Source organism: Heteronotia binoei, chromosome 3 (genome assembly GCF_032191835.1).
Source record: "Heteronotia binoei isolate CCM8104 ecotype False Entrance Well chromosome 3, APGP_CSIRO_Hbin_v1, whole genome shotgun sequence".
Taxonomy (NCBI): domain Eukaryota; kingdom Metazoa; phylum Chordata; class Lepidosauria; order Squamata; family Gekkonidae; genus Heteronotia; species Heteronotia binoei.
Window position 1 is genome coordinate 42,807,002 of NC_083225.1, and position 26,977 is coordinate 42,833,978.

The following is a 26,977-nucleotide window of genomic DNA, read 5'->3' on the forward strand; positions in this document are numbered from 1 at the left end:
ACAACTAAAGTCTGTGCATGTACTGGTTTTACCTCAGAGTTATCCATATTGAATTACCTCAGAAATTTCAGTCTCTGATTTCACCTGACCTTTCCCCTCTATGTTGAATAAAATACTTCGTTATTTTTGAATTTCAAAACGCCTCAAGTGCCATTTAAGTTGCTTACAGCAGGCTCCTGATCCTTCTCTCAGGTTCCTGGGCTGAGCCAAGATATCCTACTGTGACAGGGTGGGGCAGCCAGAGTTCTTCAGCAAAGAAGAAAACACATTACTAGGACGGCTCATTCAGTAAAGGGAAAGAAAAACATGGAGAATCTTGCCTCTGAGGGCAGGAAGTGGATGGGAGCTGCCATATCAGTAAAGATACAAACCAATGGATTGCTAGATCCACACATGGGATATTTTAGTTGTCAAAACAAACAGAAGGCTCAAAGCTTTGGAGAGGTCTAACAAATATTACTACACTTTTATGGAAAGTATATTTATTTTATAAAAAGTTATAAAAGAAAAGGTCATAATACTGCACAACAGAAGGCATTCAGACTATTTCCCACCTTGTCTTTCTATTATCCTTTGAAGGTATCTAAAATCCAAAGACAAGCAAAGATCACGAGAAACTTTTCTTTTCTGCCTGTCAAAGTTCTTCTTTGACCTGTAAGAAAGAAGAAAACTCAGCTGGTGTGTCTACTATTGATGATAATAATAAGCCAAGATTCAGAAGACCAGTGATGACAGCAAATGTTGACTTTGCAAGACAATGGATGAAACAGTTGACCACAAGGTCAGTGCCTGCAGTAAAATTGTTCAAACTGACAAAGAACATCATGATAAGAGTTGTCATTATATTGCACTCTAATCTTTGCAAGAAGTATGGCTCACCATCAGCCAGAAATTCATGGGAGCACAAAACAGACAAGATGATGAAATAAAGATTCTTTGAGACTTCTGATAACTAACAGATAAACACCTGGAGCATAACACCCCAGATATCACAGCTGTAGAAAAAAAAGAGAGAAATAGGGTTTGGATAATTGACATTGCAATCTCAGAAGACAGCAGAATAGGAAAGGAAGAACGGGGAAAACACAAAATACCAAAAATAGAGCGCCTTTGGGAGAAGGTGGTTACCACTGTGCCAGTTGTTGCTGGAGCCCTAGGAGCACTGCCTAGAAGTCTCAAGAAACATCTGGACATTCTGGGCACTGAGCAGATAATACCAGCTCAGTTGTGTGGAAAAGCAAGGATTCTACAAAGATACCTCTGCAATTCCCAAGAACTTGGCCAAATCTCAAATTGCAGAGCACCATCTACAAGTCAAATTCACGTAACAACAATTCATTTTTATATTGTTAGAGCCATGCTACACCAGCAAGTCCCCAACCTTTTCATGCCTGTGGGCAGTTTTGGAACTCTGACACAGAGTGTGGGTGCAACTACAAAAAGGTGGAGCCAGCCACACAATGTCATGGAACAAGGTTAGGCATAACTCTAATAATAACTCTTCCACATTTCAGGCAGAAACTGTTCCACAGGATGCCTTTTTAAAGGAACACATACACCAACACAGTGAAGAGCCTTGTGCTGTTGTGGTGTTGCAGAATCAACTTAAAACATCTGCACAGCCAATCACATTTCCAGCCAATCAGAAGCCCTGCAGGGCAAAGGCTTTACCTGTCCCACTTTCTACAAACACTTGGTGGGCATCAGGAAAGATGTTGGTGGGTGTTATGGCACCCATGAGCATCATGTTGGAGACCTATGCACTACACACATTTGTCCCCTAAATTCTGTAAACATGAGTGAACAATTAAGTCCAGGTTTCTAAGGATCTGTGATTATTTCAAGTCCCTGACATGCACTATTGTTACAGCTAGCAGAGGGCATATTTCATCGAAGCAGAATTTGGATTTCTAGGACACATTATCTCAAGGCGTGCACGTGTGATGCATACATAGGGTTGGGTCCTGTAGAAAAGATCCACATGTGCAAGGAGAGAAAGAATTCTTGCTGATTTCCCCCCTGCTCAGCCATTCAGCTCCACCATCATGATGGTCCTGGGAGTCCCTAGCAGCAGCAGCAGGGTGTGTGTGTGTGTGTGTGTGTGTGTATGTGGATTTCAAGCTGTGGCTGGAAAGAGACAAGCAGGTTATGCTTTCATGCACAGAATACAGATGGCATCATCCAACCCATATAGTGTTAGAACTTTCCAAGTCCAATGAAATCAATGGACTCTGTAACTCATGGATTTTGTTGTTCTTCTGTGTCCTGTCAGGATTTACTCAACTTCCAAGCATTATCACTAGTTGTTACACCACTGGCATTAGAACAAAGAAAATCCATTTCTCCTCTCCTCAGTACTTGGAAAAGCTTTGGCACCTGTAATGAAAACTGTTCCCTAACTTAGAATTGGATGATGGGAGGCATTAAACGGGAAAACTCAACACTGTAAATTCAGCACCTGATATGTCAACATTCATTCTGTACCTTTTTTCTGTGGCAATTACAGGGAAAGAGGTCCTCATCGGGCTGCTCCACTTTCTCCATGCCTTCTCTAATTTTTGGCTCGTTCACTTGTAGCTTGGCATATTCCTACTTGAAAACAAAGAGGGCTGGTTTGTTTTTCTCTTGCAAACTCGACATCTACGGCCTCACACTGATCAATGTGCAGCTGATGAAATTTCCCATGCTACAAGAAACCTCCTGAGGAACATGAGACACAATCTCACAGAGACCGTAAGTAGATACGACCCATCTGGTGACTTGCTGAAATATCAATATCTCAGTGTTAATGCACAGACATTTTCAGCTGTGTTTTCAGAGGGGCTTTTTGCAGCTGGGCTCTTTGATTGCTGTTGATTGCTGCTTTGAGGGACATATCCCTCTGCATTAGAAAGGCATCTGCAGAATCTGGAATGCATCTTTAGCAAAATGCTAACTTGCTTTTTAGGGCATGCCTTTCACACAGAACTTACGAATTCAATTGCAGAGTTTGACCATTTAACTGCATTGACAGAAATTTAATAATGGCTGCTCTTTAACTTGAACTGTGTGTTTTGAGCCAGGGTGGTGTATTGGTGTAGAATGTCAGACTAGGATCTGGGAGACCCAGATTCAAATCCCCCCTCTACCATGAAGCTTTCTGGGTGATCTTGGGCCAGTCAAGCACTCTCAGCCTAAACTACCTCACAAGGTTGCTGGGAGGATACAATGGAGAAGAGGAGAAGAGGCTTTGGCTCCCCACCTGAGAGAAAGGCAAGTTACAAATGAAGTAATATTTTTAAAATTAAGTTAAAGCGTAGGCTTTGTTACATTAGTCAGTCTTGCTATATAGAATTAAGAGGGAATTGGGAGTTCTGTGATTGCCTGTACAGTATGGAAATAATACTACTGAATGTATTCAGCCAACAAACCACCATCCTGTCTGATAACCATCTTTGACTTTTTTTGGGGAGAAATAACAAAATATCCATTATTACAGTAAGTATGATGGAAATGTAGAGGAGCGTGTATATGCTACAAAAGCTCACGTGCATGAAGTGTGTTCGTAATATGACTTACATAGAGATATACACTGTACCCCCCCCCCACCCCATGAGCTTTCTGCAAGGGGGTGACATTACACTTGGGGTGGGAGGCAGGTGGCAGACCTTGTCCTTCACTGCAAGTGTTCCTGTGTTACGCTTTACTTTTACTTGCAGGAGGTCATGGGAGCCATCCACCTTTCTTGCCTGGTGAACCCCTCCACTGACTACAGCCACTGCATATCAGCTCAGCTTTTATCTGCATCACCTGGCTTGGATTCCATGGAAAATGTCATTAGACGGAAGGGTTTCCATTGGAAGACATGCAACTTCCCCACCTGCTTTCTCTTACTGTGGCCCCCAAATGTCCCTCAAACACTGGCAAACCAACACAGGGCCTTCTCGGCTATGGCACCATAACCACAGAACCCTCTCCCCAGAGATATTTGCCTGTCCCCTTCCATCACTGTCTTCTGCCAGCAATGAGAACTTTTTTTGTTTTGCCAGGTATTCCCTCAATGATCTCTCCTTCCTGCCCTATGTTTTAATTATCATTTTATGTGCTTTTAATATGTTGATTTGGGTTTTAATAATTTTAATGCTTTTTTAAAAGAAAATAATGTTTTAACAGCCACCTTGGTGGCCTTAATTGGGCAGAAGGGCAGCATACAAAGACTGTTAGGTAAAATAAAGTAAGTTTCAAGTAGTCAGAGGGACTGACCTGGAAAAGTTTGAAGTAGTAACAAAAGATATGGTCTCCCATGAGGTTATTTCTTGCAAACTCTTGTCCCGCTTTTGCTATATTCTTTGCCTGGCAGGGAGAAGAGAAAATAAGTTAAAACTATCTTTAATACTTCACGACTAGATGTTGCATCCTGTGCACCACAAATGCAGCCACACTTGCAGCCAATTGCTCCACATCCCCCTTTCTGCTGCAGCTTGCTGTGGTTCCTGGAATCCTGCTTCTGCGGATGGATGGATCAATGGATCCATTGGGAACAACACAGGTTGCTTCCAAAGTGAAAGGCAAGAAGTGGTAGAAATCTGACTCCAGGAGAAATGCAGTTTATGCTAGTGGAATGAGCTGTAGACTCCAATCCTTGTTTCTGCCGCCCACCCCCATATATGCATAAATCTCCTTGATTTGGAATATATTACTACACCTTTTCAATGTTCACAATAAAGTAGTGGAATGGATATTCCTACTAAATTAATGCATATTTCTAGGTGATGTAGGAAGAAGAAGAATTGCAGATTTATACCCCGCCCTTCTCTCTGAATCAGAGACTCAGAGCGGCTTACAATCTCCTGTATCTTCTCCCCCCACAACAGACACCCTGTGAGGTGGGTGGGGCTGAGAGGGCTCTCACAGCAGCTGCCCTTTCAAGGACAACCTCTGCCAGAGCTATGGCTGACCCAAGGCCATTCTAGCAGGTGCAAGTGGAGGAGTGGGGAATCAAACCCGGTTCTCCCAGATAAGAGTCCGCACACTTAACCACTACACCAAACTGGACTCTAAACCCAGAATGCACAATTTCTTTGGTTTCCCGAGTGCACTGTATGGGTACTGTGTTCACCATGCAGAGCTTGGTGAGTGAAAATAGGTACATCTAGTCATCTCAGAACATCCCTTTGGTGGCATGATCTTAGATGATATGGTGATGTCCCTATAAACACAAGTGGCTATTTGGAAGTAATCTTTGTGCAAAAAGTACCCTGCATTCAGCAGCTCTTCATCTTCTCAGAGCATACAGATAATGCCACAATCCATGAATTTTAAGAATCCTCCCTTCCATATGGTTGTCATCATTTCTGTCAGCCCTAATGAAAACATGAATCTAAATGGCTGGATTCTGCTTTTCTACCACAAAACAGCACCAGACGAGAAACAATTCGGCATATACTCTGTTGGTATGTACTCTGGCTTAGCCCTTTCCTTTCCCAACATTCTTCTCCTATAACTCTCCCTTTCTCTGATCTTCTTCTCCCAACTGAGGTTCTAGCTCCACATTTCCATGTTGTATTTTGATTCACAAATCAGAATAGTGATTTGATTTCACTAGCATAGCTTTACAGGACTTGAAATGGGGTAAACTATAAGTAGAGCAGTGAGTGCATACAGATAGAAGGCTCTATGTGTCCTATGCAGCGTCATTCAATCTTGGTGGCACATCAAGACAGAAAATCCATGAGTGGCCACTGAGAACACCTCCCCAAAGGAATTTGTGTCTGAATGAGGCCTGGACTTTTGAGAATGCTATTCAAAGGCATTATTGGCTTGTAAACAACCACTTGCCTAAGTCCCAAGCAAACAGATTTTTGTGGACAATTTCCAAATTGTTGGGATTTTTTTTTTTTTAAATAAGTGTATCTTACTTCCTCATCATGGTCCTTGGCCCACTGCAGTTTTTCCAAGAGATCACTCAGGTCATCTTTAAATGGAATGTAGTGTTTCCACGGCTGTAACTCGTTATAAAAATGCTCATAGTAGATGGAATCCTGCTTCAGTACTACGCTGTTCCCGGCTAGAAGATAAGGCATCCGGTATGCAGCCACTGTGCCATCAATATTAATTTGGTATTTATACTGCAAAATACAAAATGACAGTAAACACACAGCTTATCAATTTTGTAAATACCCCTTTCCAGGGCTTTTCTTGTAGCAGGAACTCCTTTGCATATTAGGCCACAAACCCCTGATGTAACCAATCCCCCAAGAGCTTACAGGGCTCTTCTTACAGGGCCTACTGTAAGTTCTTAGAGGATTGGCTACACCAGAGGTGTGTGGCCTAATCTGCAAAGGAGTTCCTGCTACAAAAAAAGCCCTGCCCCTTTCCCCCACCAGGTAGGGCTGCCCGGTTCCCCCAGCCTCAGGCAGGCTGGATGGGTGTAGGGATGTCAGATCCAGGTTGGGAAACTCCTGGTGATTTGGGGGTGGCGCCTGGAGAGGACAGTAACCTCAGTGGGGTACAATGCCATACAATCCACTCTCCAAAGCATCCAATTTGGTCCAAGGAAATGGATCTCTGTACTCTGGAGATAAGCTGTAATTCTGGGGAATCGACAGGTCCTGCCTGGAGGTTGACATCCTGATCACCAATCTTCGGACTATGCTGGAAGTGTTTACAAGTTTCGGTTAACCTTGGGATCATTTTACACATTTAGCAACAAACCATGGTTTCCCACAAAATGCACAATTGATAGGGAGTTGAAGCCAGTCTTTATTCCCTCATTTATTTTTCACTTAAGATCAATGTTTCCTCTAAGCTGTGGAGTCTTGTGAGCAAAAAATTCTACTTCATGAGCTACTGGCATTAAAGTTGTGAGCTACTGCATAAATTAATTTGCTTTAGGACCATTTTTCCTGAGCTAAGACAAAAATGGGTGAGCCAGAGGGTAAAAAATTGTGAGCGAGCTCACATTAACTCAGCCTAGAGGGAACACTGCTTAAGATTTCTAAATCTGAAAATGTAATGTCTGAAGCAGTTCTTGGTTATTTTTTTTTACTTCTATTAATTACAGCTGACATGTAGCTCAGAGACTAAAATAAAATCTTAAGAAAGTAGTCATGTTAATTATTTTCTAAGGGTTTTTTTTTTAAGTATAAAGAAATACAGGTCTTCATTTCAAAAATCCTTGCATCTACTGAAAACTGTAGTCTGTAGTGGCAGAGAAACATACACAAATCACATGTGCACAGCACAGAAAGTGTGATTCAGACATTAATCTCTAACAGAAAGGCTGCCAAGAATAGTAGTCTCCGATGCTGTAACATCAATAATGGACATAACAGTATCAACTTAGCAACAAACCATGCATCGATTTAAAGGCAGGGAATATTTCCACATCAGCACTAGTCAACATCAGGGACAGGCTGAGCTGGTGCAGGTACTGTAATTCCACTACAAATGTTCTTCCTGCAACTGGACTGCCAACCAAGAGAAAGGCATGAACTTAACATAATGTATAAACCAGCCCTGAGTGGCTGTTGCTGTGTTGTGATAAGAGTGTAAGACCAGAAATAGAGAAACAGAGGTAAAAATATTCAGTCAACTATGAAGCTCATTGAATGACTTTGGGCCAATCACTGTCCCCAAACTAAAGGGTGGTTGTGAAGATTAAAAAAGAGGATTAGAGAACCATGTATGCTCCACTGAGTTCTATGGAGAGCCAGACAGAAATCTCTACTTTAACTAGTATTGTTTCTTCTACTTTTGTCACAAAGAAGTATAGAAGGTTCGCCTTAGAGAGATTATACCCTGACTTGAAACAGTTGCACTGGCTGCTGATTGAATTCCAGATCAAATTCAAAGTGCTGGTGACTACTTTTATCCAGAAACGATCTTCGTACCTGGCAGACTGCCTCTTCTGACATGTTCCTCTCCCCTCAAAATTTGCATTCTTCAACCCACAACCCACATGTGGTGCCTGATCCTGGGATGTTCATCTGATATCCACCAGGATGAGGGCCTTTTTTGTTGTGGTCCCATCTTGGTGGAACCAGCTGTCAGATACACAGGTACACAGACTACACAGGAACTTCCATAAGACCTGCAAAGCAGAGCTCTTCCATTTAGCTTTTTAGTAGTCAGGTCTGTTTATGTGTGCTGTGTTTTAGTTCATAGCAAACTTCAAGAGGGGATTGGATAAACATATGGAGCAGAGGTCCACCAGTGGCTATTAGCCACAGCATATTGTTGGAACTCTCTGTCTGGGGCAAGTGATGCTCTGTATTCTTGGTGCTTGGGAGGGGCAACAGTGTGAGGGCTTCTAGTGTCCTGGCCCCACTGATGGACCTCCTGATGGCACCTGGGTTTTTTGGCCACTGTGTGACACAGAGTGTTGGACTCGTAGGGCCATTGGCCTGATCCAACATGACTTCTCTTATGTTCTTATTTGCCGGGGTGGCATTCTAGCAGGGACTCCTTTGCATATTAGGCCACACCCCCTGATGTAGTCAATCCTCCAAAAGCTTACAAGGCTCTTTTTTGTAAGGTCTTGGAGGACTGGCTACATCAGGGATGTGTGGCCTAATATGCAAAGGAGCTTCTGCTAGAATTCCACCCCTGCTTATTTGTATTATGTTTTTAATTGATATCTGTTAATATTTTAGCTGTTGCTAGCTGCCTCGAGACAGCTTGGTGGCGAGAGGAATAACAACAACATCAAAGGAAAGAATGAGAAAACCCAGTCTGCAGACTTTTCTTGACACACTTGACTAGATATCATAGCAAGTGAGAAAACATGAACTTATTTTACCACAAGCAATGATGGCTGTTATCATATCCATTGAAGCTTATGAGTTATATTCTGCACATAGCCTGAATATGCAGAATGGAGCAATCACTCAACCAACACAAGAAGAATACCAGTCATCCTTGCTTTGTGATCCTCTTTTTTGGTGATCTAAACAGCTGCCAAACACCTGGATCAACTTCAAAACATAAATTCTCTAAAAATGTAAATAAACTGGTGCATATTTATTTATACTGTACCTTGAAGAAATCAAAAAAGGATATATGCTTCACAATGGGGCCATACAGACTTTCATCATGCTGGAAAAAGAAGAAGTTGGTAAATGCTGCATCAATTATTTCAGGGTATTTTCTGCTTAACTTCACCAGTTCAAGCCTCTCTTTACGACTGTCTCGACCTCTCCAGATTGCCGTAGTGTTCTTTTCTTCCCACCGTGGCCCAGTGTTCGCTTGAACAGACATCATGTCCAGACTTACTCTATAGGAGGAAATGGAATAAATATTCTCAAAATGTGCCTTTAATAAAAAAGTTTATTCCCCCAGAATGTGATAGCAATGATTTATTCTGGGTCCATCTCTTCTCATAGCAGAGCAGACTAACTTTCCAGGGAAGTAGTCCAAGAAACACATCTCTCTAGGTGGACGTGATTAATCCTCCGGAAAATAGAATTTCACTAAATTCCATTGGGGCAGGCAAGTTAAAAGAAAAAGAATTTTATGACTCAATTGTGAAACAGACATATGTGAACTTTAATAAACTGCCGCTTTACAAGATGTTGGGGAAATCTGCATTTTAAAACTAGACTCACTAGAACAGTGAGAACCATTTAGAGCCGTCTGAGGTTCTAGTAAAGAATGCAGCATTGGGGGAATCTTTGTCTGATCCAGAATTTTTTAAAACAAGAGTGCATAGACAGCTCATGTTTACTTACAGTACAACCAAACTGTTCCAGAGAATGTACTTTTACTAATAAATTTAACACACATTGGGGAGTCTAAGGGGAAAAAAATCAGATCAAACACGATTGAAGTTTGCCCAGTCCTTGTTTTAAGAGGTACCATGATGATTATATATATACAGGGATGAAGAAAACCTGAGCTGCACCCAGCAATGTACCAACAGAACAAAAATGAAAAAAATGCCAGGTGACAGATAACTAATTTATTATACAAAGTCCCTACCATTTTGCCACGTAGGCTTTGTCAGGGGGAATCTGTAAAAAACATAATTTAATAGAGAGCCCTCTTTAAATTTTATATTTAATACAGGTAATAGAAGAACCCTTAATAAAAGTTATTAAAATAGTATCCTGTGTCTTTAATATTATTTTGATAACTTTGTAATAACTTTTATTAAGGGGTTCTATTATCTGTTTTAAATATAAAATTATGTTTTCACAGATTTCCCCTGACAAAGCATGTATGGTGAAATGTGTAGGGGCTATGTATAATACAGAACTTTTTGTTCTATATACATATACAGAGCAGTGTTTTACAGCTAGCAAGGGCAGAAGAACCCTCTTGGTTTGATGTTTGCACAACTATCATCCATACTGGAAATACGGCTTCTGCTACAACAGCTTTTGCTGAGGGAGATGAAATGACCTTAGATTGGCATTTCTTCCTCTCCATTCCATTCTCTCGCCGCTCAGTATTGTGGAACAGTTTTAGGTCTACTCTGGTCTAAGTACTTTACACATACCCTTCCTCCTTGGTAAACAGAAAAAAAGGCTTCAGTGGGAGGGCCTAAGGTTATTTCATTTTGTCCCCTCGGAACTTGTAACCATACAGCTTTATAAAGCCTCTCTCTTCAGCCAGCTCCTCAAACAGCATTTAGAGGTGTCGGAACTCCACCACCATGAATTTTGGAGATTACTCAGACTGTCATGGAGCCCAGCTACTTCCCAATCTCTGTGTGATGGACGTGTGCCTTTATTCTGGTAGCCAATCAACATGGTTATTATAGCAGTAGCTGTTTATTTGCTTGTCTATCCAATACAGTCCAATGTTGGTCGACAATACAGTGTGCACAAGAGAACCAGCTGGTTCTATCAGCTCAGTTTTTGGCAAAACAGATCATAGGACTGGACCACTGATAGCTTGATTTGAAATCGCTTTGTTTGGTATACAGAACAAGTAGAGGCATCATAGAGGAAAAGAAGGCAGATGTTACCAATGGCATGGATATAGCATTAAGCAGGGAAAACAACAACAAGCCCCATCCCTGAAAGTGGCAAGTTGAAGCTAAACAGGGTTATACTGCATCAGTGCAAACATGCACTATGCAATGTTTTGATTTAGCTGAGTATTGCTTCTTGGATTTTTTTTTTTAGAAATGCCATTTAGAGGCATAAACCAAAATGCACTGATTTACTGTATTTGCTTTTTCATTCTACCTGCATGGCAAAGAAGGAAGTCTAAGTGCTGTCTTCCCCTTGCTCACAGCTTCCACGTTTCCATTTGCAAGGCAGTCACTATTAGCCTCAGCACCAATTACCATCAGTTCTTCCATGCCTCCGTCCCCCAAGTGATCCTTTCAGGATTAGGGGATCTGGTTGGAGCAAGAGCTACACGTCTTGGCGGGCTTAACTGGACAGGGGATGGGATGGGAAAAAGATCCTCCATTGTTATGTCCACAGATCACGTGATCCAATTGCTTGTCAGTAAGAAGTATCATTTCGGAAAGTAAAAATCACTAATATTTCAGTGAATTAAAACTTCAGAAAAGCTCTTACCGGCCCATTGTTTCTAAAACAGAATCTGTCAGGTCATAGGTGGGCATTACGATATCTTTTGAGTCAGCAGATCCACACCAAGAAAATATGGGATGAATGCCCTGAGAGGATTTCTTCTTCTCCAAAGGCCAGTCTCCCAAATTGACAAAAAATTCTACATCAGGCATTTTTACCTAGGACACATACAGGCAATCATTATATATTTACTGCACTGGGCTACTTTCTCAAAAGTTCCATTTTTAATAAACAGGTCATAACTAAACAAGAGGGATCATACCTAACTAGTTTGGTGAGCCACTTTGGTGTAGTGGTTAAGTGTGTGGACTCTTATCTGGGAGAACTGGGTTTGATTCCCCACTCCTCCACTTGCAGCTGCTGGAATGGCCTTGGGTCAGCCATAGCTCTCATAGGAGTTGTCCTTGAAAGGGCAGCTGTTGTAAGAGCTCTCTCAGCCCCACCTACCTCACAGGGTGTCTATTGTGGGGAGGGAGGAGGTAGAAGGACATTGTGACTGTTCTGAGACTCTGAGATTCAGAGTATAGGGCAGGATATAGATCCAATATCATCATCTTCTTCTCTGGGAACTCATTTGGTTACCAAGTTTTGATCCACAGCTTTATAATGTTTGTGACCTGATTCTGTAACACTGCAGAATCCATAAATGTGACCATATATACAACCATTCAAAGAACATCAGCTACAAGCAAGATACAAAGAAGAAAAATCTCTGAAATTCAGCAGGTGTTTAAGTAATATGCATATTTTTTTACACAGCATTTGCTTCTCTGCATTTCATACAACTTGGTATTGCCATCCCTTTATTTTTGCTGGGTGGCTGAAACTGAGGCAGAGGAAGCAACCCTAAGCAGGTCTACTCAGATGAAAGTCCCATTTTATTCAATGATGCTTGCTCCCAGGAAAGTGTTCTTGGGATTGCAGCCAGATGTAAGCTGAGAGAGAGGGGGGCTTGCCTAAGCACACTCAATGAGTTCGTGCCTCAGCAACCATCTGAATGAAGGACCCCCCAGCTCAAAGCTTGTTCTGTTAGCCAGTACACTAGCCCAGGATGCTGACTTTCCCAGAGAAACTGCCTTTTAACAGTCAGAGGGAAGCAGATTTGTTTCTACATTTTGTAAGTGTCTGTGGTAAAGGGAAGTAAGTGCTTCAAAGAGTAACACTTCCCAACTCTCGTAGAGCACAATGCCATCTGCTGGTCTACAGCCCACAATGTAAAAGTGCAATTATAACTTCAGACGATAACTGCAGCTTATACACAGACCACATCACCTAGAAAAGGAATGCTCAACAAGGGTAAAGTTTGGCATGCTAAGAATTTACTAAGACTCCTGACTGGGATGACCCAAGCTAGCCTGATCTCATCAGATCTTGGAAGCTAAACAGGGTCAGTCCTTGTTAGTACTCAAATGGGAAACCAACAAGAATATCCAGAGTTACTGTGCAAAGGCAAGCAATGGCAAACCACCTCTCAACATCTCTTGCTTTGAAAACCCTACAGGGTCACCATAAGTTAGCTGTGAGAGTTTTCCACCATTGAGAGTTTTTGGATGGAAAACTTATAAGAAGATAGCCCTGAGTTTTAAACACAATCCTGCTGATGTCCCTTCATTTGGTGAGGATGTAAGGTAACCAGTGTGTTGTCAAAGGTGGCTCCTAAGAGCTTGCAGATTTTAAATCTCTTCAGTGTATGCAATGTCTTCTGCTCCTTCCACTTCCCTGCAGCTAATGAAATTTCTTTCTCTCTCCTTGTCTGGAATCAAGCAGGAATTATTACTCATGAAGTCCCTCTAAAGCGTGTTTTTCTTTTTTTTTTTTGCTTTTCCTAATCTCACAAGCACAGTTGTTTGTTGGAGTCATCTGGTTCTGTTTTTGCTAATACTTATGACACACCCTTCAGGCATCTATTTTAAATGCAGCCCAGGACACAAAGGGCCACGCACAGCATGTTTTGCATGCAACACGGCTTTTCAGACCCTCCATTCTCATTGCAACCATTCTAAAAAAACTCTTCTGAAGGCCAAAGTGTAGCACTTGGTGTGGTACAAGGGACAGCAATGAAGGGGAGAGCTGGCCTCCCTTCCATGTGTGCACAGAATTGTCTTTGACACATGAAGGAAATTACTTTGGATCTCAGCCATGATGTTCTATGAAAGTTATCCCCACCATATTGAACTGGCTCAGAATCTCAAGATGGCAGCCAGTCTCTAGAACATTCTGCCAATTGCAGTTTGACTGGTTAGATCTTACTCACCTATGCCACATTCAATTAAAATGTGGATTTTCTAAAAGTCCTTTCTACATGTTAATGGTGGCCAGAGATCAGTTTGTTTTTTGTTGGCTCTCATGTTGAATATTTTTGGGGCTACATAATCCTGCTTATTAATATCAATGTGTGTTTCTAGACTTTATCATTTGCTTTTACATTCTTGTTATTTTATTGTGTTGTATAGACAGCACATACACACACCTCCTGACAGAAAATGTGGTATATTTATTTTAAAATAGATTAAATAAATGCCAGTATTTGTTACCGGAAGGTATAAAAAGCTAACGAGAGACACTCACTTTTCTAGTCAAAGAAAGAAGGATGGCATCCATGAAAATCCTAAAGCCGACGTGTTCCCCATGGGTCTTTATATAAACCTAAAAGAAACCCGGAGATGCTGAATTAGCTTTCTTTTTCCTGTCAAAACAAATATAACTTAGAACCACCTCCATATTCTAACAAACAAATCAAGTAAACCATCTCCTTTCACTTTTTATAATTACAAGACTATGCAGCTCAGCAAGACAAGATATATGGGCCACCTTGTAACCGATGAGCCGTCACCCACTATTATTTGACGACCATTAAACAACAAGAGTTTAACAAGAGCTTAAGAGCTAACAATAAGAATGAATCAAATTCCAATTAGGAGGATTCAGTAAGGATTTACTGTAGAGGACTGGCACGTTTCAGAGCAATAGCTGGAATTCATGGAATTAATAATGTCAATGAAAAAAAATTAACAAGCAACCTTTGTAAGGTCAGTGCCAGCGGCTTCATAAACTGTGAAGGATGTCCAGGCACTGGGGCATGAAGCCAACTCAGAGTGCCAAACGCCCTGCATGGACTCCAATGCTTTCTATTGTGTCATATCAATACAAGGCTACTTAGGACCCAAACCTCTGTACATTCTGGGGAATCAAAGATAGTTTTTACACAAAGGATTAGGCAGGGCTTTTTTTGTAGCAGGAACTCCTTTGCATATTAGGCCACATACCCTTGATGTAGTCAATCCTCTTGGAGCTTACAGTAGGCCCTGTACTAAGAAGAAGAAGAATAAGAAGAATTGCAGATTTATATCCCGCCCTTCTCTCTGCATCAGAGACTCAGAGCGGCTTACAATCTCCTATATCTTCTCCCCCCACAACAGACACCCTGTGAGGTGGGTGGGGCTGAGAGGACTCTCACAGCAGCTGCCTTTTCAAGGACAACTCTTGCTAGAGCTATGGCTAACCCAAGGCCATTCCAGCAGGTGCAAGTGGAGGGGTGGGAAATCAAACCCGGTTCTCCCAGATAAGAGTCCACACACTTAACCACTACACCAAACTGGCTCTTTATTTAGGACCCAGACCTAAGTAGTCCTAGGCCCTGTAAACTCTTGGAGGATTGGCTACATCAAGGGTGTATGGCCTAATATGCAAAGGAGTTCCTGCTACAAAAAAAGCTCTGATTAGGGAACTTCAGAGAGGATAGGTTTATTTACAACTGTTTAACTATAATAGTGAAATAAAACCTCCATGTCCAGAGGCTGGGGACACCACAAAAGGGGATTGATCCTCTCCTTTATACCCTTTTTATGAAGTTCTAGGGCTATGTAGCTGATTACTCTTTGAAAAAAGAATGCTGGATTAGTGGTCTTTGGACTGAGCCAGCCAGCCAGCCTTCACAGTTTTACATTTGCTGTCCCCAGATTCTTTAATCTCAAAGAAACCACCATCTACCATATGAATCTACCTATTCACTCTGCTACTCTTTGGAGACCCCCCACTTCAGTTGCCCTCACCATCTAAATTAGAATGATTGGTGGTGACTTGAGAAAGGGCTTTCTTCATCGTGGCCCCAAAACTCTGGAACTCCTTCCCCGGGGCAATTCATCTGTTTCCCTTTTTCATTGTCTTCCACCATCAGATTAAGACTTTTTAAATTTCATTTGGCATATTCTCAATAATGGTTGATTCATCTGAATCACTCTCTTCCAACAGCACATTTTAAAGAATTCAATCGAAATGCAGCTTTGGAGGAGAGTTTTACAGATACTGTGGACCACCAAAAAGATGAATAAGTGGGTTCTAGATCAGATCAAGCCTAAATTCTCCCTAGAAGCTAAAATGGCTAAATTGGACTATGGTGCTTTGGCTATATTTCGAGAAGACAAGAGTCATTGGAAAAGGCAATAATGTTAGGAAAAGTTGAAGGCGGCTGGAAAACAGAGAGACAACATGAAATGGATTGACTCAGTCAAGGAAGTCATGGCCCTCAGTTTAGAAGACTTGAACAGGGTTGTTAATAATAGGATGTTTTGGAGGTAATTAATTCATAGGATTGCAATAAGTCAGAAATTACTTGACAGCACTTAGCTCACACACAATGACAGTTATTGGCTCTCCTCCCTGTTTCTAGCATTATTCATTTATGCATTTTTATTGAATTATTGTATAATAGCTTATATTTTACAAAGTTTTTAATTGTTCAGACATATTAATGTTTTCATGAGCATCACCTTGGGGACCCTGATTGTGTGGAAAACTGGCATAAAATGTTTAAAATAAATGAATTCCCTACTAGCAGTACTGTAAGAAAAGAAGATTCTTCTTTCACTTTCTGCGATACATTTTCTGTGATACACAGGGCTTTTTTGTAGCAGGAACTCCTTTGCATATTAGGCCATGCCCTGCTGGTGTAGCCAGTCCTCCAAGACCTTACAAGGCTCTTAGTACAGTGCCTACTGTAAGCTCCAGGAGGATTGGCTACATCAGGGTTGTGTGGCCTAATATGCAAAGCAGTTCCTGCTACAAAAAAGCCCTGGTGATACACCTTACCTCTTTGCCTGACTCCCTGCATTCCTACTTTTCCCTCATTCTTCTTCCCAGCTGTGTCACTGGTTGGCCTCTTCTATCCTGCTGAAACTTCAGATTAGCTGTAAGCAAGGCTCACACCAGGATTACATTCTGGCATTCTCCAAGGACTTTACTTCATACCTTCAGAACAGCCACCTAATCAGCAGTTATGCAGGCCTCAGGACAGTGTACCTTATTATCTTTTATGGTGTAATGGCACAAGCTCTGTCTCTGGCCAAATCGTTGTGGAATTTCTTGGGCGATCTTCTCAGGATCTACAGCAGAAAACTGGGCCAGGTCTCTCTGGGTTTGTGGAATGATTTGAGAGCAGCTCATCTCTTCCAGCCAAGCACCACTGTCTTCCTGAGGGCAGTCGCAGTTCTCATGATAAACAGGACCTGTGTACAATAAACAGTTTTTAAAATAATAATTTAAGCCGTGTTGCTGTCTGAGGTCAGACCTTCTTGCAGACTTTCCTGAGCTACAGCTGGTGGCCACAACCCTGGCCTCAGCCTTCAGGCTGCTCACCACCCCAACAGCAAGAGGACCACCATTGAGCCAGGCTATGCAGTTGAAGTTGGGCCAGACTGGCTAAACCATGAGGCAAATGGGGAGTAGGTGTGGGAAGTCAGGGAAGGTTGCTGGGCATGCACATGGCTAAGCCTGGCCCACATATTGGTCCTCTCCAGGCTGTGGAGGAGAAACTTAGGAAGACAGAACAAAGTGTGGACAACCCACTCCTCCCTCTGCACTTTTACCTGCTGGGATCTCATTCTGTCCCAGTATATATAATTATATAATATTGTATCATTTTAGGAAGTAATTGATATCTTTATTTATTTATTTTATTTTATTTATATTCCACCCTCCCCGCCGAAGGCAGGCTCAGAAGAAGAAGAAGATGAAGAAGATATTTGATTTATATCCCGCCCTCCACTCCGAAGAGTCCCAGAGCGGCTCACAATCGCCTTTATCTTCCTCCCCCACAACAGACACCCAGAGGTGAGTGGGGCTGAGAGGACTCTCACAGCAGCTGCCCTATCAAGGACAACCTCTGCCAGAGCTATGGCTAACCCAAGGCCATGCTAGCAGGTGCAAGTGGAGGAGTGGGGAATCAAACCCGGTTCTCCCAGATAAGGGTCCGCACACTTAACCACTACACCAAACTGAGGGCAGGCTCAGGGCGGCTCACAGACCCAAGGGTCAACACAAGCACACTAGTGTGACCGATAAAATAAACAAGAATAAAAACATAAGACATAAAAAACAATTTTAAAAACATTTTCATGTGCTACTGTCATGATTTCAGGCAGCAATTAAATTCTGGTGGTTAGCTGTACTCAACAGGTCTCAGGATCGCCACAGTTTGTTCCAGAATGTCCAAAAATTCTGTAACTCAACTTCAGAGGGACATCATTGTTCTCTGCATTGTCCCAGGGTCAAACTTGATGTAACGATCCCTGTATGCCCCCTTGAACCACAATGGAAGGCAGTGTTTTAATAAATAAATTAAATTTAACCTTCCACCACCACAGGGAGTTGTAGCCAGACAGCAGCAGGTTTCCCTACAGGGACTCATTTCTGCAGTGCCAAAGAAGTCTGGTTCAGACCGGGTCTTCAGCACCGGGGAAGTGATTTCCCCCATGAAAGCTGCAGCTGCTTTCCAACAGCAACCACCCACGAGAGTCACAAGCAATGTTCCCTCTAAGCTGCAGAGTCTTGTGAGCAAAAATTCTACTTTGTAAGCTACTGGTGTTAAAAGTTGTGAGCTACTACCACTAATGTTGTGAGCTGCTGCATAAATTATTGTGCTCTGGAGTCATCCTTCCTGAGCTAAGACAAAAATGTGTGCACTGGAGGCTAAAAAACTGTGAGCTAGCTCACACTAACTCAGCTTAGAGGGAACACTGGTCACAAGTTAAATGTAATGGCCACATTTGGCCTCAAGATAGATGGGTGTGGTGGTGGAAAGTCACAGTAGACTTAGGCCAACATCATAGGGTTTTCAAGGCAAGAGAGGTCCAGAGGTGGTTTGCCATTGCCTGCCACTTCATAGCAACCCTGGACTTCTCTGGTGGTCTCCCATGCAAGTACTAACCAGGTCAGGGCATGATGTTTTAAAACCTGGAACACCAAATTAAAAACTGGAAGCTGACTCAACTCTTTCACTTGATGTGATACTTTTTGCCCATTGGCGCAACTTGAGGATGTAGTAATGCCTCCTATCAGCCAAGGTTCAAGGGCTGGATTATGCTTTCTGGGCAAAGATGATGTTCTTGGAATTCCTTTGCACAACAGCCATTGCACAAGCAGTAGCATCAGAGGTAGAATTCTGGCAGGAGCTCTTCTGCATATTAGGCCACACCCCCTGATGTAGCTAATCCTCCAAGAGCTTACAAGGCTCTTTGTTGTAAGCTCTTGGAGGATTGGCTACCTCAAGGGTGTGTAGCCTAATATGCAAAGGAGCTCCTGCTTGAATTCCACCCCTAAGTAGCATAATGTTTCATTGTCCATACATTGGCAGACAGAACTACAAAGTACCTCAATGCTTGACAGACTAGCAATGCATGGAACATCTCCAGTGAGGGGCACAGAGTGAGGGATCCAACCAGCCTCCTTATTTTTTGAGACACACCTCAGCCCCTCTAGCAGTATGTACCCCAGCATATAAGTGGCGATTTCACTGGGACTTTAAACAGCATTCAGGATTAGTGATTTTGAGCACTATTTCTGTACCTTTTAAGATATATGGAGATTTGGCAATGTGTTTGTCTTTGGTTTGAACCTCAATCTTCAGACTTTTGTAGCTTGCATACATTCTGTACCTCACAATGAAGGAGCCATCTTTCCTGTCCAATATTTGCACCCCTACCCGTGTGAACTGCTCATCTGGAGCTGTGATCTTCACCTGAAATGCATTTTCTCCTGGAGAGACAGTAAACCTATGTACGGAACAAACACAAGGGTGAAGAGCAACTCAAACAAGCTTTCTCATGTACAAACAAAGAAAACAGCAATGTGAAAATATAAAGTTTTTCTAAAATGTCAAACGTTGTTCAGAACTGAATGACTTTTATGATCATCTAAAGCTGAAATGCCTTCTAGTCATGCAATAGTCTATCCTGCTTTTTATCTTATTTTCTATTATTTTGTATTTGCTACTGTATTTTACTCCTGCCTTTCCTCTGAACAGTTTGAGCAGCATACATGGTTCTCCATTCTATCCTGGCTTCCTGGGAAATTTGTGCACATGGTAAAGAATCTGTGGGCCTGTTGTGGGGTTCCTGTTCAATGAATGTGAGATGCACAGCTATTGGTTACTGCTTTGCATTAATTCATAGCATAACCTACTCAGTACAACTTTCTTGAGAACATTGGTAGAGCTGAGCAAACTGGTTCATCTTTATGAGCTGGGTACCTCAATGTGAAACCCCTGATAAGCTTCTAAAAAACCTCAGCATCTCCAACAGCATCTCCAACGGGACTCTAGGGAAGTCCCTGTTCTTTGCTGAATTGGACCTGGATGAGCTAACAAAACATGACACAGAAATATTTAAATATGTTGTGATATCCAAAAAGCAAAACATGCACTTTTGGGGGAAAAGGGGAGGGGGAAAGGGGGGTATTTTATAGGTTCCTTGTCTTGGGAAATAGCCTGATTTTGAGGGTGAACCTTTTAAAAAAAATCAAGTTACACTTCCTAAACCATTCATTTTAGCAAATAATTAAATTGGGGTTGGGGTAATGCAAATGCCTTTGAAAATGCTCAAATTTTCTAGCCAAGTTTACTGTGTGGAAAGGGGGGGGGGGAACCTATAGGATGTTATAAAACCAACTGGGTGATTTTTTTCACTTCAATGAAGATGTCCTTCCCCTCAATTTTTTCCAGACTTATTTCTCTCTGGTTCTGCTTATTTTATTGAACAACAACAACAAAAATCATCATGCAGCTTCTCCCAAGTATAAAGTTTACATGAAGAACAGTGCAGTTTGCAAAGCTAAAATCCCCAATCTCAGCTAAATGACAATCTAATTTAAATTTAAAAAGGCTCCAAACCTGCAACCAGGTTCAATTTAAGGCTATTTAGGCAGCACTGCAGTTGCAACATTACCCTTCAGAAGGACTTAGGCTGCCCAACACTTCTCCCCAAACAGGAACTCAGAGCAACTTACATCATTCTCTCCTCCATTTTATCCTCACAACAACTTTGTGAGGTAGGTTAGGTTGAGAGCATGTGATTGGCTCAAAGTCATCCAGCAAGCTTCCATGGCAGAGCGTGGATTAAAAACAAAATCTTCCAAAGCTAAGTATAATCAACACAATGGAGTTACAACTATTCTCATGGGGAACTGGGTTTCTACATGTGGACTGACTTGGGGGGGGGGGAGTACAAATGTTGTGCAAGAGGAGGAAAGCCTGCAGCATTCAGTGGCTAACATGAACAAAAACAGAAGTTTTGCATTGTGGGTCTCTCAGGGAGTGATCCTCTCTGATGCTTTTTAACATCTCTATGCACGCTCACACAGCTGATCCAGGAGTTTGGGCTTGGGTGTCATCAATATGCAGATTGTCATCTGTATCTGTTAATGGATGGCCAGCTGGACTTGGCCACAGACATTTTGGACAGGGCACTGGCTGGTTAAGGCAGAGTCAGCTGAAATTGAATCCATCAAAGACAGAGGTCCTGTTCCTGAGTTGCGAGGAATGGGGGGGATCAATCTCTTGGCCTTAGATGCGGTATCTTTGGTGTTTGTGGAGCCTCCGTGTGACACTGGATGTCACCTTGTCTATGAAGGCCCAGGTCACAACAGCTGCCAAATCTGCCCTTTTCTATCTTCAGCGGGTTTGGCAGCTGGTTCTCTACCTTTCTTCCCATGACTTGGCCACAGCGATCCATGCAACAGTCACTTCCAGATTAGGCTATTGCAATTCACTCTACATGGGCCTACCCTTGTGCCTTACTCAGAAGTTACAGCTGGTGCAGAACACAGCAGCACTCCTGCTGCTGATAGTGTCTTTACAGGTTCATATCCAGCCGGTTCTCTGCAGTCTGCACTGGCTACCAGTGGAGTTCTGAATCAGGTTCAAGGTAGTGGTTTTGACTTTCAAGATCCTGAATGGCCAGGGACCAACATACCTATGGGACCACCTCTCCCATATGTCCCTCAAAGGGCTCTAAGATCAGCCAATCATTGTCGACTCAGGGCGAGTAACAACATAAAAACATACATTAATCCATTAAAAACCTAAAACCAAATATGTCTTCCTAGTTTCTACTAGGACCAGAGCCTTTTTAGCTCTGGCACCTACCTGATGGAATGAGCTCCCCATGGAAATCAGCACCCTGCAGGACCTATTACAGTTCTGCAATGCCTGTAAGATGGAGCTCTTCTGACCAGCCTTCCAGAGAGTTTAAGACATCTGACTCCATCTGCCCCTCCTGCTGTATGCTGGATACTGGCTGAATATTGGCCAGACCTGCCTTTGACTGCTCACCTGTGACATTAACTATTATCAGCATGCCTGGAGCAGATTCATAGATTACGACTATCTTGTGCTTAACTAATGTTGTGAATTATGATTTATTGGTCTGTTGGTTTTAGGTTTTTAATGGATTAATGTATGTTTTTATGTTGTTACTCACCCTGAGCCTGCCTTGGTGGGATATAAATCCGATAAATAAATATTTGAGTATGCGCCAAAGTTTTTTGCTTCAAGTACAATAGAGGCACAATTACGTTGCGGCACTTGAGATTTTCCTCAAATGAAGGCAAGTTTCACAATAGCTTTACACACTGCATTTTTAGCTGTATACCTAGGATATTTTATGTGTACTTATAAAAGTATACACTTTCCTTTCCTTCAAGCTCCTTTGCAATGATTTTGAGCAGCGAATGAGGAGTTTTTATTTCTTTAAGAAAAATATGGTATCTTTTGTTAATATAGAATAAAATTTAGGTAAAATAGCAGCGATTCATTAATCACGGTAAAAGTTATAGTGAGTGGAGAGACGGCCAGACTTTACTGGAGCAACTGAGCATGGCTGGCTCCCGAATGGTCTTTTGGGTGGGGGGTGAGGCATGGGGCAGGGAGAGCGAGCCAATAGGGGGCACCCCTGATGTGATTAGGGGCACCTCATTCAGCCCTCACATCTGTATTCTCAACTAATCCCCCAGAAGGGCCATATTTCCTCTTTATTTTATTTCTTATTTGGAATAATAGATTAGAATAGTAGATCACAATGGAATTGAATGAACAGTAGAATGTTAACAGAACAAAGTTTGAGTCCAGTGGCACCTTTAAAACCAACAAAGTTTTATTCAAGGTATAAACTTTTGTGTGCAAGCACACTTTTTCAGATAGTGAAACAGAATATCCTCAACCATTACATATAGGTAACGGGGAGGCATGCCAGGAAGGGCCAATTTGGAATGGTAGATTGTATTGTATTTCTCTGGTCCAGGGACATGAGAGATAACTCTACAGCCAAAAACCCCACTTCAAAGAAGAAAATGCTGTAAGGTCAACTCCATGCTTGAGAGGAGACAGATGGAGCATAACAGGATCTCAGTTAGTTACTCGCAGCTTGCCACAATGAAGGATACATATGCTCATCAATGTCCAGTGCTGATGTATTTATTTCCTTCGCTATGTTCTCTGGTAGCCATTTGTTATGCTACTAGATCCAGATGGGCAGCTGAATTGGTATGAAGCAATAGAACAAAGTTGGAATCCAGTAAAGTGAAAGGCAAAGGTTGGCCCCCTGTGCAAGCACTGAGTCATTACCATGACATTTTCTTGGCAGACTTTTTTTTTTTTTACAGGGTGGTTTGCCATTGCCTTCCCCAGTCATCTACACTTTGCTCCCAGCAAGCTGGATACTCATTTTACTGACCCTGGATGGATGGAAAACTGAGTCAACCTTGAGCCAGCTACCTTCAGGTCATGAGCAGAGCTTGGACTGCAGTCCTGCAACTTACCATTCTGCACCACAGGGCTCTACCAACAAAGTTTTATCCAGAATGTAAACTTTGGTGTGCTAAAAGCAGGCTTCATCAGACAATGAAATGAAGTACAATTAGCAGTACTACTACATATAGCTGATGAGTAGTGGTTAAGCATGCAAAATAGTACAAAGTTTGAATCCAATGGCAAAATATTGAAATACATTGAAAGAATAATAAGTTTGGTCTGGATATGCTGTATGCTAATTTACTGTTCACCCTCTCCCTATATATATGGGCTGAACTTTTCTATTTCATTGTATCTGAAGAAATCTTATACCTTGAATAAAACTATGTTGGTCTGAAAGGTGCCACTGGACTAAAACTTTGTCAGGCTACAAAATTGTCTTTCATCCCCCACTGCCCCAACGAAAGAACAACCGCACTTGCCTCTTCCCTTCAGCGTCCACAGCCTGGACATAAAAATACCGAGCAGGCAGCACCACATCCGCTCTGAGACCGGGTCCCCATACTAAAGTATCCTCCGGACTGAGCTGGCTTCCTCCAGCCGGTCCCCAAAGCACCAGAAGAATTGTCCCCCAAGGCAAGCAGCAAGTCAGCCAAAGGCTAAACATTTACAGAGTTTCCCCCTTCAGAATTACAGCAGAATAAATGGGGTGGGGAAGGGCTCCGTTAGAAACCGATGTAAGTACAACGGGGGAGGCGGGTCTCAGCAGCAGGGATTTCTTCGGGGCTGCATCTCATCTGTCCTTAGGGGGAAGCTGGGCTACGCTCATCTGCCTCCAGGCACGACACGGCGAAAGGTCGCTTTGGCTGGGCGCGATTCCCATGGAGGAAGAGAGGAAGGAAAGCGCCGGAGCGCGCCTGCCCCGTTCCTTTGTCCCGCTGGCGTCGCCCGCTCTCACTCTCGCCTATTCCAGCAGCATCTTCGCTTGAACCCGACTGCCGAGCGCCAGAGGGGCGGGGAAGGGATGCTTGGTCCCACGGAAGTTCTTCCGAATGAATGATCGTCCCAGATTCAACAGACATGCTGGGTAATGTAGTCCTGGATAGATCTGAAACAGGCCAAGTGGATGGGAAGCAAAATGGAAATAATAAATTGCTTAAAAATCCATCCAATCTGAAAAATGCTGGTTCCCCAAGAGCTCTTAAGCACGAACAGCTTTAGAAAGCTAGGACTGAGTTGCGGCACCAGATTGTACAAGGAGAAGGGGAGAGAGGCGGGATGATAGAGTAGGCATGCAATAAGGTTGCCAATTCTAGGTTGGGAAATACCTGGAGATTAAGGGGATGGTGCCTGGGGAGGGCGGGGTTTGGGGAGAGGAAGGGACTCACTGATATAATGCCATAGAATCCCCTTTCCAAAGCTGCCATTTTCTCATGGGGAAATGATTTTTGTTGCCTGGAGATCAGATGTACTTCCGGGAGATCTTCAGGTCCCACCTGCAGGTTGGCAGCCTTACAACTCAGATATTTGCTGGTGGTAAATAAAGCAGCTAAATATGAAAAGGGAGGGCGGAGTTATTAAAAGAAAACTTGAGAAGAGTGGAATACTTTACAGGCGTCCCTAGTCCTTAGTCTTTTTTTCAAATATCCTGTGCTGGATAAGAAAGGAAGATTTTGACTTTTCCAGGGCTGGGGATAAAAAGAGACAAGGAGTAAACATGCAATGGTTTCTGATATTCAGTCTATGAATACCCAATTACTCTTTTAAAAAAAAAACAAAACAAAAAGATGTTTGCATGTACAGGCAGGATGTAAGTACATTCACTATAACATGTGAACAGGGTTTCTATAATCATCAACCAACCAGACAAAAATCGTATCCAAGATAAAACCTGTACAGCCACACACTTACTAGACAATGGGTGTCTTTCTAAAATTAAAACACTGACTTCTGATATAAACAATGCATTGTATGTTAGCCAGGTATTGCTACATTTATCTGTTGAAATTCTTACTACCATGCTACATTGTGACAAAAAGATCTTTTGTTAACCTATACCAAAGAATATTATGATTTTTTTAAAAAGTGTTTAAAGAATATGTGATCCAGGTACAATGATACAGGATAGGATCTCGTCGGAAACTAGCTGTGGCCGGTGTTACTTCGTCTTCAGCAATACTAGAAAATATGAACAAGAGTCCAGTAGCACCTTAAAAGCTATCAAAATTTGTGGCAGGGTATGAGCTTTCCTAAAAGATGATGTCCTAAAATGTGATGTCCTAAAATATGATGCTGTTAAAGTGATGCACACATTATGTCAACAAATCTGGAAAACACAACAGTGGCCACAGGATTGGAAAAGATTGCTTTATAGTCCAATTCCAAAGAAGGGTAATGCCAAGGAATGTTCAAACTATCGCACCATTGCACTCATTACACATGTCAGCAAGGTCATGTTAAAGTTTCTACAAGCTAGGCTTCAGCAGTATGTAGATCGGGAACTACCAGAAGTTCAAGCTGGGTTTCAGAGAGGTAGAGGAACTAGAGATCAAATTGCTAACATTCAATGGATTATGGAGAAAGCATGGGAGTATCAGAAAAACATCTATTTCTGCTTCATTGACTATGCTAAAGCCTTTGATTGTGTGGATCACAACAAACTATGGCAAGTCCTTAAAGAGATGGGAGTACCAGACCACCTCACATGTCTCCTGAGAAACCTGTATAAGGGTCAAGAAGCAACTGTCAGAACGGGATATGGAACAACTGACTGGTTTAGAATAGGAAAAGGAGTTCGACAAGGATGTATATTGTCACCCTGCTTATTTAATTTATATTCAGAGTACGTCATGCGGAATGCCGGCCTGGGTGAAGCACAAGCCAGAATTAAGATTGCCAGGAAAAACATCAACAACCTCAGATATGCAGATGACACTACTCTAACGGCAGAAAGTAAGGACCTAACGAACCTCTTGTTGAGGGTGAAAGAGGAGAGCACAAAAGTAAGCTTGAAACTCAACATCCAAAAAACTAGGATCATGGCATCCGGCCCCATCACACCTTGGCAAATAGAAGGGGAAGACATGGAAGTAGTGACAGACTTTACATTTCTGGGATCCAAGATCACTGCAGATGGTGACTGTAGCCATGAAACTAAAAGACGTTTGCTCCTTGGGAGGACAGCTATGGTGAACCTGGGCAGTATAATAAAAAGTAGAGACATCACCCTGCCAACAAAAGTCTGTATAGTCAAAGCAATGGTATTCCTGGTAGTAATGTATGGCTGTGAGAGCTGGACCATAAGGAAGGCCAAGCGCAGAATTGATACTTTTGAGAAGTGGTGCTGGAGAAGACTCTTGAGAGTCCCTTGGACTGCAAGAAGATCAAATCAGTCAGTTCTAAGAGAAATCAACCCAGACTGTTCCCTGGAAGG

At 42.4% G+C, this 26,977-nt stretch overlaps 1 protein-coding gene across 1 annotated transcript; it reads right to left on the minus strand.

Moving 5' to 3' along the window:
• Window positions 1-465: 465 nt before the first annotated feature.
• POGLUT2 (protein O-glucosyltransferase 2) lies at window positions 466-24,591 on the minus strand. The gene is made up of 10 exons (XM_060233685.1): window positions 24,027-24,591; window positions 19,368-19,573; window positions 16,824-17,029; window positions 14,094-14,171; window positions 11,511-11,683; window positions 9,016-9,253; window positions 5,898-6,107; window positions 4,243-4,332; window positions 2,485-2,589; window positions 466-652 (listed from the first exon to the last, which is right to left on the minus strand). The coding sequence occupies exons 1-10, from the start codon at window positions 24,209-24,211 to the stop codon at window positions 635-637; spliced, it is 1,509 nt and encodes a 502-aa protein (XP_060089668.1). The 5' UTR covers window positions 24,212-24,591; the 3' UTR covers window positions 466-634.
• Between the last annotated feature and the right edge of the window lie 2,386 nt (window positions 24,592-26,977).